Here is an 11,939-nt window from a genome sequence, read left to right as displayed (position 1 = left end):
CAACATTCTCCTGCAGCAAATCTGCAAATGTATCCTCTATATCTAAAATAAAAGTTGAAATGTTTTTAAAAAGAAGCAATGGTAGCACTCTGTTTTAAACTAATGTTAACGTTTTCAAAGCCACAGTGAAAGAAATCCACTACACATCACCTAGAACTGGAGATCTAATCTGCCAGGTGGGCCACAGTACTAATAATGCAAGCACAATTCCTATACAAAATTTTATTAAACAGTGTTAGTTGGATAAACAAAACTATGCAGACACTCTTCTGTCTGCCTTGTTCCTTCTTGTACTCGGTTTCCTGTTTGTGTTTTTGTCGTTTTCCTTTATGTGTGTATGTGTGATTTTCTTTCCTGCCTTTGCTAGAGTTGTCACCATGTGGATAGGAGACCCTCAAATCCTCAGACAACTGGTTTCCCAAAGGGTTGCTGGATTTGTTGCTTTTTCATTGTGCCAGCAAGAGCTAAGTGCCTGCCTTTGTTGAGTGGTAAATACGTGTTGGAAGCAAAAGCATCACTAATATAATGCTTTATGCTGCTAGGGCAGCTTTACTCATTAGTGCCCAGCATACTGAGCAAAGAAGCCGGGTTCCAGAAATAAATAGAAGCGTGCTGTTGACAGCATGAGCAGAGTCCCCTTTTTACATGGCAAGAAAGAGAGAAAGATCTTAATTCTGAATACCAAATTAAAAAGCCTTTAAAAGAGGCATCTGGAAGGATTTACTCCTCCTTCTGAATCAGCCATCAGTGGGCAGCAAGAGCTGAGAAATGATGCTGTCATGCATATGAGAGAGTGATAGGAAAAGGGGGAGAGTTAAAGTCTAGTGAGGCTGAGGGTTGCAGGAGAGCATGCAGAGCCAGCAAGAGTGGATGGCCGAAGGTACCATGGCCCTTCCTATCTGCAGGTTCCCAGACAGGGATCAAAAATAGATATTAAATAAATAAATAATGACAACAATTTAAAAAATGCAGATTTTGAAAAGAAAATATAACAACTATTTACATAAGATTCACTTTGCATTAGGTATTATAAGTAACCTAGAGATTATTTAAAGTAATTGGAGGATGTGTATAGATTATATGCAAATTTTAAGTCAGTTTCCATGAGGGACTTGAGCATCTGCAGATTTTGGTGTTGGTGGTTGGGAGGCAGGGGTGGTCTCCAGAACCAATCCCCCACCTCGTGAATACTGAGGAACAACTGTACACATGCCATTAATCATGCTGAGTGCAGTGATGTGAGTGGCAGAATGGAGGCATTGACCTGAAACAGGGACACCTCATCTCTGAGATGAAGGGATAAGAGGGAAGAAAGGGTGTGGCTACAGATAAGCTAGTTATTTGGATGGAGTAAAATATAGAAAGAAATCACACCTGATGGGACCAATTGTACTTGCTGAAGTAGGAGATGAGGTCACCTGAATTGTTCAAAACGATGAATTAGAATGGTGAAGCTTTGGAATGATCAGTGAAGGAGAGACACGAGAAACCAAGGATAAGTTAAAAGACCCATAAATAAGCACAGCTGGGATTAGGCACAGAATGAGATGGCTCTGAGGTTTTCTCCAGCCATGCTTGATGGCTAGTACTTAGGAGCATTGAGAAGATGAGTTGACACAGATCCGAGGTTTCCTAGGGGAAGGAGTGAGGCTGACACAAGGATGCAGGTGGGAGGTGTAGTTCAGGTAATTCACCACACCCTCCAAGGTGGGCAGGAAAGGAAGGGAGGCTAGACGGTGATAGCAGCAGTTCCCAAACTTATCTGTATGTAGAATCATCTGGGGATCTTTAAAAAGTTCCACAGCCCGAGCCACATCCCAGGTGAATTAAATCACAATCCCTAGGAGTAGGGCACGGGCACAGATGTCAATACTCTTTAAAGCCCTCCAGGTAATTCTAACATGAAGACAAGTTTGAAAAATATTGGGCACATACACTAGAACAGTGTTTCTCGAAGTGTAGTCCCCAAACTAGCAGTATCAAAATCACCTGGGAACTTGTTAGAACTTCTAACACTTGAGCTCTACTCCAGACTTATCAAACCAGAAATTGTGGGAGCAGGGACTCAGCAATCTGCCTTAACAAGCCTTCCAGGTGATCCTGATACCTGCTAAAGTTGGACAATCACTGAATTAGCAGGAAAAGAAGGAATCATGGTCCCGGTGATCCCTCTGAGAACAGATGTAGTGAGAAAGCTAGGACTGGTATTTTTTGATGTCATACAGTTCCAGACTATAACTAGCTCAGCTTTGAGCCTTGAGGTCAAAGAATTAAAGCGTTGATTAGTGTGTTGGATGTTCATCCATGCATATGTTTACATATCCCAGAATTACACACAACGGAAAAGCAGCGCTGTGGAGCTGGATGAATCCTGAGCCCAACCTGTGCCTCCGTTCTTGGGGCGTGCGGGAGAAACAGCAGCCTCCAATGGAGAGGGAAGCAAGAGATGGTGCACCTTCAGGGGAAGGTAGGCTTCAATGAATGGTGGTGGAAGGATACTGCAAAGAGGAAAACCTTGACGTGTTTATTCTCTGAGGGAATGGTGGAAAGGTTAAGAGCTTGGAGAGAGAGTCTGAGAGCGGGAGGACCCAGGAGGGAGTATAAAGCTGCGGAAGATGAGAGAATAACCCGGGATAGATGTTTGGGTTGTAGAAGGTCGGGGGAAGGCAAGCACCATATGCCTTGGGGGCAGTGGCCCTGCATTCTTGGGATGAGAGGGCTTGGTAGAACCGACTAGCTTCCTTGATGTGAGTTATTTGGTGCCACTATGGCCGATTGTGCCAGACAGTCCTGCCACCATCCCCAGGGGAGCTGAGTCACTGTGTGGTGAAAGCCACAGTCTCCGGCAAGGCTGCTTTGTCCTGGGCAGGGAAGCTGCAAGGACTGGGGAAGCCGCCTCAAGGTGAACAGGAGGTGGTGGAGCCTGGTCTGCGGTGAGTGCTTTCACACAGGCGGTTTTCCTACTTCCCTGAGCTCCGGATTGTTTCCCCCAACAGGGAGCTGTGCCTGCCTGAAAATGGTTCCAGGGCATAATTGTTATCATAAAGGAAAGCAGGACCAGAAGAACCTTGACAGCTTTTTGATATTGCTTATCCTAGCTCTGACTGATAAGGAGGCAGGAGGAAAAAAGGAGGAAGGAATAAATCAAGGAGATAATCACAAAACAACAAGGAGATAATCACAAAAGCAGAAGAAAACATGTTGTTTTCACTGGGCTGAGTGGTTGGCTTATGATGTCTGTCTGAACCATGGCCACACTGAGGATTCTGGAATGCATTCTACCAGTATGAATTAGGCATCCAAACAGCCACAAGATGTAGCTTAGTTTACAGACCCATGAAACTGCTTGGGTTGGTCTAAGGCCGGACTGTGAAGCTGGAGAAATTTGTTTCTGACTCTACTATTTTCAGGCCTCTTCTCCTCCCCAGGAACCCTTCTTCTTGGTTTTTCCTGCCCCTATAGCCCTGCCCTCACCCTTCAGGAACACCCCAGGGGCACAGGGCTGGGGACAGCAGAGGCTTACCCCCTCTATATCCCCGCTGCCTGGCAATTTGACGTGCAGACATTACAGGCCCTCTCTGTCTGAAGATATTAGCTCTCTTCTACCGTCACACTCCCCAAACACTCTTGTCACCATTCTTGGGAATGCCAAGGTCCACAGTGATGATGCTTTGGATTCCTTGTTGCTCAGGAATAATATACACAATATATAACAAGTGGACAAAGGCACTGATCGGTAGAACAGACACCAGCTGTGAACACCTCAGTAAGGCAGCAAGGCACATGCTGGCTGAATAGCTGCATCCTCCTCCTACCTAGCCTTTCAGTCCTCCAATGACCTGGTCCTCCTGTGACTCAGCTGTCCACTCCCAGGGGTATAGCCTAGTCTTGTTACCATCCATGGCAGCCCCTTCTCAGTCATCTTGTCTCCCCAACTCCAAAAGTTCTTTAAATCCAACAGTTCTTGGACATGCCTGCAAGTTATTGGTCATACCACCTTTTCACTATCCCTTACAAGGCCCCCAAACCCTTATTCCCTCCTTACCTAGCTCAGATTCCAGAGCTCATCATTATTATGTCCTCATCTTACTTGTCTTTCTTTCGCTCCAGGGTACTCATGTGTCAACCCCCATTCTGGCTAAACCCAACTCATCACCTACTACAGACCTGAATTTGTGTAACTGCTATTTCCTACCATCCTTATAAATAAAAAACCCTATCTTGATCCCATATTGCCCTCCACTGACCCGTTCCCCTGCTCTCTTTTAGAGTAAATCCCTTAAAAAGAAGTATCAACCTATACTGTCTCCAATTCCTTCCGTCTCATTCTCCATTAAACTCATTCCTGTCAGGATTTCACCTCCACCACTCCAACTCTGCTCTCATCAAGACCACCAGAGACATCCACTGCTAAACCTAATGGCCAGTTCTCAGTGTTTATCATATTTGACCTATGCTCCTAGTTGATCACTCCCTACTTCTTATTTTTTTTTTTGAGATGGACTCTTGCCCAGGCTGGAGTGCAGTGACACGATCTCAGCTCACTGCAACCTTTGCCTCCTGGGTTCAAACAATTGATTCTTCTGCCTCAGCCTCCTGAGTAGCTGGGACTACAGGCGTGCACCACCACACCTGGCTAATTTTTGTATTTTTAGTAAAGATGGGGTTTCACTCTATTGGCCAGGCTGATCTTGAACTCCTGACTTCATGATCCGCCCGCCTCAGCTTCCCAAAGTGTTGGGATAACAGGCGTGAGCTACCGTTGCCCGGTCCACTCCCTACTTCTTGAAGCGCTTGGTTCTTTTGACTTCCAGGAGTCCCCACTCTCCTGGGTTTCCTTCTCTACAATTAGCCATTCCTTTGTAGAGTTTTTTCTGGTTCTTTTTCGTCTTACTGATTTCAAAATACTGGAGTGCTTCAGAACTTAGTCTTTGGACCTCTTCTCTATCTATACCCCCTTAATGAGTTCATCTCCTCTCATGGCTATTAATACCATCTTTGTCCTCATAACTCCAAAGATTATATTTTTAGCAAAGACCCCGCACCTGGACTCGTCTCAAATTTCAGTTGCCTATTGGGACATCTCCACTGGATGGTTCATATTTAACCTGTTCAAAGTGGAACTCCTGATCTTACCTTCAGTCTGTTCCTCCTGCATCTCTCCTGGCTCAGCAAATAACAACGCTACATATCCTTCCAATTACTCAAGCCAAAAAGCAGAGTCCATTCATGTCTTCTTTCCACTTGCAGACTCTACATTGAATCCATAGTAAACTTTGCTGGCTCAACTTTCAATATATATTCAGCCGCTAACCACTTCTCATCACTACTTCTACTGTGGTCCAAGCTGCCAATGTTTCTCACCTGAATTACCGAAATAGCTTCTTAATAAGCCTCCTTGCTTTCATCATTGTCCCGCCTCCAGTCAACTCTCATTATCACAGCAAAAGTGCACCTTTTCAAACATAAGATTATGTAGTTCCTCCTCTAAAATCCTCCAAAAGTTGTCCATTTCACTCAGAATTTCAGTTCAGAAGCTAAATAGTTAAAATGGCTGACAAGGCCTGACAGCACCAGCTGTTTCTCAGCCCTATTTGTCTCCAACCTTGTGTCCTGCCTCTCTCTCCTTTGCTCATGCCACACGATGGCCTCCTTGCTAGCCCACAAATGCACCAGGCATGCTCTAGCCTCAAGTCCTTTGTATACTTGCCATGTTCTCTGCCTGAAATGCTCCTCCTCCAGATCTCTGCTTTGCTAGTTCTCCAACTCCAAAAATTATTTAACTCCAACAGTTTTAATGTCACATTCCCAGAGGCCCCTGCATTTAATATTCCTATAAACCTCCTCCTCCTTTGTGTTAGCACATTCTAGCCACCTCTTTAAAAACATTTTTTGCCAACACCTAATTATTATCTAACATACTGTATTTATTTGTTTATTACATGTCTCCCCAGTAGAATATAATCTGCAGGAGGATGGGACAGGAATTATTGCCTGTGTAGATCACTGCATAGTCCCCAGTACTAAGAACAATGTCTGGCACATGTCCCATGCTCAAAACATATTTTTCAAATAAAAGGATGATATAAATGAAAAGGACAGCAAGGGAGACAGCCTTGATCCATAAAAATCTAGACTATCAGTATCAGAAACCACAAGCAATAGGGAGAACTATGGTAATAAAAAGGGGTCATGAAAGCACTATATGTTGTTTGAGCAACCAATTCTGAGAGAAGGAAGGGAAAAGCTCATTTCTTTGTAGTAGTTAGAAATTATCTGGCACTTTTTCCTTCTCATCTCATGGTCTGTAAGGAAGTGGACTTCAAAACAAAATTCACATTTGATATCACTAGAGAAGCCCTGCTATAATTGAATTACTTCATGACCAATGCCAGCATACTGTTATTTTCAAAAATAAATCACAGTCTGACATCTAAAAAGTAATCTAAAATCTTTGATGAAGTCTCATAAAGTGAAACCAAAGTGAAATACATTATACAATATGCAACATAATTCCTAAAGATTCTCTTCTCACTGTCAAAAGTATTATTTGCAAAATCTAAAAAAAGAGAATTCCTATACAAATACATAGTGAGCATGTGTCAAAGTTTTAACTCATTACAATGATGGGGAGGCTGGGCATGGCAGCTTATACCTGTAATCCTAGCACTTTGAGAGGCCAAGATGGGAGGATCGCTTGAGCCCAGAAGTTCGAGACCAGCTTGGACAACATGGCAAGACCCTGTCTGTACAAAAAATACAAAAATTAGTCAGGCATGGTGGCACACACCTGTGGTTTCAGCTACTTGGGGGGCTGTAGTGGGAGGATCACTTGAGCCCTCAAGTTCAAGGCTGCAGTAAGTCATGACTGTGCCACTGACACTCCAGCCTGGGCAACAGTGAGACTCCGTTTCAGGAAAAGAAACAAATAAAAAATTTAAAAAATGGTGAAGCTACTTCAAATGATGATAAGAGAATATAATGTGTATATATAGTCAATGAAAGCAAACATAAATGGAGAAATATGATTGTTAATTAGATGCAAAACTATTACAGGGCAATAAACAACTATCTTTGGGGTTATCTTTTCTACTTTAGAAATAATTTGCATCTCTCTAGAGTAAAAATTATTCTCAGTGTCTTAGCTGGACTTTCATAACAAAATATTATAGACTGGGTTGCTTAAACAATAGAAATTTATTCTCTCACAGTTCTGAAGGTTGAGAGGTCCAAGGTCAAGGTGCCAACATGATCAGTTTCCATTGAGGGTTCTCTTTCTGGATTTCGGATGGCTGCCTTCTCGCTGTGTCCTCACAAGGCAGGCAGGGAAAGCAAGCTCTCTAGTGTCTCTTCTTATAAGGGCAGTAATTCCATTATAAGGGCCCCACCCTCACGACCTCACATAAATTTAATTACCTCTGAAAGATTCCATCTCCAGTTACCATCACATTGAAGATGAGGGCTTCAATATATAAAGTAAGGGGTTTTAGACACAGAGCATAGCAATAGGCAAAAATGGTCTAAAAAATACCTGTTAGTAAGTCAGACAATTTTACACGCTTCTGAATTCAGATGACCCTTAGGCCTACTAGACAGCGTCTTCGCATAACAAGGAAGGTACACAATCATCTATTTTGCCTTTCAGAGGTTGGAAAAATTTTCTCAACCTTACAACTTATTTCTCTATAGACCCAATCAAGATTAAAGCTTATGGGGCCTAAAGTTTATATAATTTGGGGGGTGGGGCACGGGTGCTCTGAAAATAAGAAAGATATATAATGAATATGTAAAGACATTATTCAGGCCTGAAGGACTTGGAGGGGGTCAGTACCAGTGAGAATTTCATGGGAAATCTACCTCTGGTACCTCTTCATAGCAATTTTCACACCACCCCCAAATCTCTCTTCTAAACATTCTACGAAAATCTTCACCTTTAATGGGCTCTTTCCTTTTTGAACTTTTTTCCAGTCCCTCTTTGTTCATGAATTTCTTCTAATGTAAATCACTTTGCCCTCTCTAGGTGTCTGCTAGTTCATCTAGTTCTTGGCAACTCATTATCTTTTCAGGAGGAGGCAAAGAGTCCTCCTTAGATCCTGGAGTAGGGTAAGATTGTGAATACAAATATATAATAATAACATTTGCTCCATTACACTAACTCTTTAGGAGAAGTCCAAATGCCTCTTCAAAAGGTGGAGATGCCAGATAAAGCTAAATGTGGACCATCCTAAGGAATTTTTAACAGTGCTCAAGAAGTCTTAAAGGGATGAAAGTTATAATTTGTGGAGTAACAGACAGATATAATAGAAGGATGTGATTGCTTGAGGGGCATAGAAATGGTAATACTGATTTTTAGAAAAGCTTCTGGGAACCCACATTCTACAGACTATCACTCACCTGTCACTATAACCAGTTCGTCACAGCAGTATTGCTGTGTACCATCTGCTGTGATGATGAATGAAATTACTTTCACATAAGAACCACCAACTTTCCCTGCTACTTGCTTTCTCCTTTACAATGATGTGGCCATATCAGTGGTAGGGGCCATACAGTGTTTCCATAGCTTACAGTAGGTGTCTTGAGATCCATTCAACAATAGCATCAGACTGCCCTTGAGACAGCCTCATCATGCAATACCAACTGAGTTAGTAAACATGGCCCCTGCTCTCTCGACAATTTCTAGAAAAGACCAAAAAACAAAGGCAGACAAAATGATTGGTGGGATGTTGCCTTCATTCAGTAACTGCCTTTGAAATACATAACACATTGAAGCTTTTGGAGATGAGGGAAGAAGGGCATATTAAAGACTGGCAGGAGAAGACGACCTGGAATTGTCTCAGAGGATTCCTGTCTATTAACTAGTGCGATGCAAATGCCTCCTTATCTATACATTAACGTTCCCCCAGAACACCCCAAGGCATTCAGCACTTGGCCCCCCGAGCTGTGGTGGCTGGATACCAGCGCTGCAATGGCTTCCATCCCTGCACTTGCCTGGCTTCTGCCTGCCACAGACTCCCCTGCCGAGGTCAGAGCCACATGGAAATGAGGCCTTCCTTGGTGACTGAAAACAGAGCTTGTCGACCAGCTGGGAGACAAGTGTCAAGTGCTGGGTACAGGTGGCAGATGAAAGGCTGGCGAGGTGCTAATGTTATTCCCTCCAGAGGGTGACAAGTCAGAAGACAGCTGCCTCTATCTTATGCTCCTATGTTCCGTGGATCCCAATGCCACTGGGTCCTGGGTAAGGACAGGCACTCGCCCTCTCAATACTGAGGTTGCTAAAGCCATTTTTACTTTCCAGGAGGATCCTTTCCATGGGTAAGAGGGAAAGCATTGGAGATGTCACCTAAGTGAATTTGGGAACACATCTAGTGCTATAATGTATGCAAAGTTGTTGAGTACCTGACCTGAAGTTGAGTACCTGACCTGAAGTTAATAGAATGCAAATATTCTGGAAATAGATTTTCTTTTCCATTCCCTTCAGGGCATTTGATTTATTTGTGCTATGTCTTGCTCTGAGTTAGAATACTTTATTATATACCTGGTTTAAAGACATCCTAAATGTCTACCCCGCTTCTATATAAATGTTTAAGGACAAAACTCTGTGCTAAAAGAGTTGAGGGCTCTGAGGGTCGGCTCCTTTCATGTCCTCTCTGAGGAACTAGCAAAAGAGGAGACAAGAGAAAGCTTCTAGGTTAACCTGATGTTTATGAATGGCCCCCAGCTCAGTTGAGGTGAAAGTGAAACTGAGAGTCAATAATTACTGTAAGAAGCAAGAAGCAGCAGTGAACTAATCGAATCACAGAAGAGGCATAAAGGGCCAGAAAGTAGGAGATGAAGAGAAAGACTGGGCATCTAGGCTTTTGACTCTTTTAGCATCTAAACCTACATTCTTACTCCATTTCTTTCATCTCGAGAAGGAGAAACATTACTATTTATATGCAGACCTCAGTTCTCCCAGCTGTCTTTAGCTATAATATTTCAGAGGTCCAAGGCTATACAGGTAAATAAGATAGTTGTTTTCAAACTGTCCTCCCCAGTTGCCTCTCCCCACCTCTCAACTTCAGCAAAAACCCACACCACCCCCTACCTTTGATTTGAGATATGCCGACCTGGCACGTCGAAGTCTAATCCACTCCTGAATCCCATGTTCTGTGTGCCTCTGCAAACAGTCAAACAGATGCATCTAGAAAACCATTTTAAGGTAAATTTACAGGATCATCCACTGCTCCCCTGACCTATAACTTCTCAATAAAGAAAAGACCCAAATTTTTGAAGCTCCCAAAGCCCAAAGTATCTTCCTTTTAGAATTGAGAATAAATGTAAACATTTAACGAAGTAGAAAACTTTAGCAAAAACTATGTTTCTTTTTCTTCTCTATTGTAAATATTAGTCTCATTACTAATTTTCAGGTCTTTTGCTGGGAGGGACTTTAAGGAAGCTTTAAATATCCAGTGTTAGAAGTTTCAGGATAAGGGCCTTACAGGGAAACTTATATTACAAATAGATTTGGTAGGTGTCTTAGTTTAGGATGCTATTCAGAACACTATAGACTGGGTGACTTAAGCAATAGAAATTTATTTCTCACAGTTTTGAAGGCTGAGATGTCTAATATCATGGCGCTGGCAGATCTAGTGTCTGGTCTGGGTTCTCTTCCTGGTTTGCGGAAGGCTGTCTTCTTACTGCACCTTCATTTGGCAGAGGAGAGATCATGATCCTCTCTCTCCTGTCTCTTACAAGGGCATGAATCCCATTCAGGAAGGGTCCACCCTCATGACCTGATTATCTCGCAAAGACTTCACCTCCAAATGCCATCACACTGGGGGTTTAGGCTTCAACATATGAATTAGCGGGGGAATGAAAACACCCAATGCATAGCAGTAGCTAGGGTGGTGGTCATGCAGTATCACAGGGCAAGCACTAGATTTGGAAGTGGTCTCTGTTCTATAAAAGTCGCTAATTCATTGATTGACCTTGAGCTCTTTGCGCCAGTATTCTATATGCAACAGAAGAATCTGTTTTATGATGTTGCTTTGAGGGTTAAATAAGATAAAGTATATGAAAATGCTTTTAAAAATATAAAAAGTCACACAAAGTTTTATTACTAATTTTTAATATACCACCTGCCTCATTAGTGTCCTCTCCCCTCGCCACAACTTTAGCAAGCACCAGTATGCCATTTACCACTGGCTTTGCATAACCTAACCAAAATCTATTAAATCTAATGTACTTCTTCCCCTACTCCATTCTCCTCTACACGCCCTTAAACAAATGCGTCTGGAAAAAAAAAATCATAAAGCAAATGTATAGGATTCTCTATTCCTGCTCCTTACAACTTCCCAATTAAAAAAAACCTTAATGCTAACCTATCATGAAAAGTTTGTTTTTATAAATGCAATAAAATATTTTCAGTATTGTGATTTTAAATGATCTCATCTTTTTTTTTTTTTTTCTGAGACAGTTTTCCTTTGTTGCCCAGGCTGGAGTGCAGTGGCACCATCTCGGCTCATTGCAACCTCTGCCTCCCAGGTTCAAGCGATTCTCCTGCCTCAGCCTCCCAAGTAGCTAGGATTACAGCAGCCTGCCACCACACCTGGCTAATTTTTGTAGTTTTTAGCGGAGATGGGGTTTCACCATGTTGGCCAGGCTGGTCTCGAACTCCAACCCCAGGTTAGTTGCCCGCCTTGGTCTCCCAAAGTGCTGGGATTACAGGCATGAGCCACCATGCCTTGCCTGATCTCATCTTAATGTTGATGAAATAAAACAAAAATAAATTGAAAAATCAGTTGTGAAAGAAACATACCTCATTTAATATTATTTCCCATACCTAGATATAGGGAGAAAAAAGTTGGGATGAGAATAAAAGCTAAAATTTATCAAACACTTATTATGAGCAAAGCACTCTTAATTATTGCCAGATACAAAGTTAAAAGTATAACTCAGCC

General features: G+C 42.5%; 1 protein-coding gene across 2 annotated transcripts in view; it reads left to right on the top strand.

Annotated features, from left to right (window-relative positions):
• The first annotated feature begins 849 nt into the window (after positions 1-849).
• GNG2 (guanine nucleotide binding protein (G protein), gamma 2) overlaps positions 850-11,939 on the top strand; it is a 154,854-nt gene continuing 143,764 nt past the window's right edge. Inside the window, exons 1-2 of one of the 2 annotated variants that reach the window (XM_011999729.1) lie at positions 850-880; positions 2,328-2,467. In XM_011999729.1, the coding sequence (XP_011855119.1) occupies positions 2,447-2,467 (21 nt within the window). In that variant the 5' untranslated portion in view covers positions 850-880; positions 2,328-2,446. The remainder of the gene's footprint in view (positions 881-2,327; positions 2,468-11,939) is intronic. The other variant, XM_011999728.1, reaches the window with a different exon arrangement.

The sequence above is a fragment of the Mandrillus leucophaeus genome, unplaced genomic scaffold (genome assembly GCF_000951045.1).
Source record: "Mandrillus leucophaeus isolate KB7577 unplaced genomic scaffold, Mleu.le_1.0 Scaffold60, whole genome shotgun sequence".
NCBI lineage: Eukaryota > Metazoa > Chordata > Mammalia > Primates > Cercopithecidae > Mandrillus > Mandrillus leucophaeus.
This window is presented reverse-complemented; position numbering and strand designations above follow the sequence as displayed.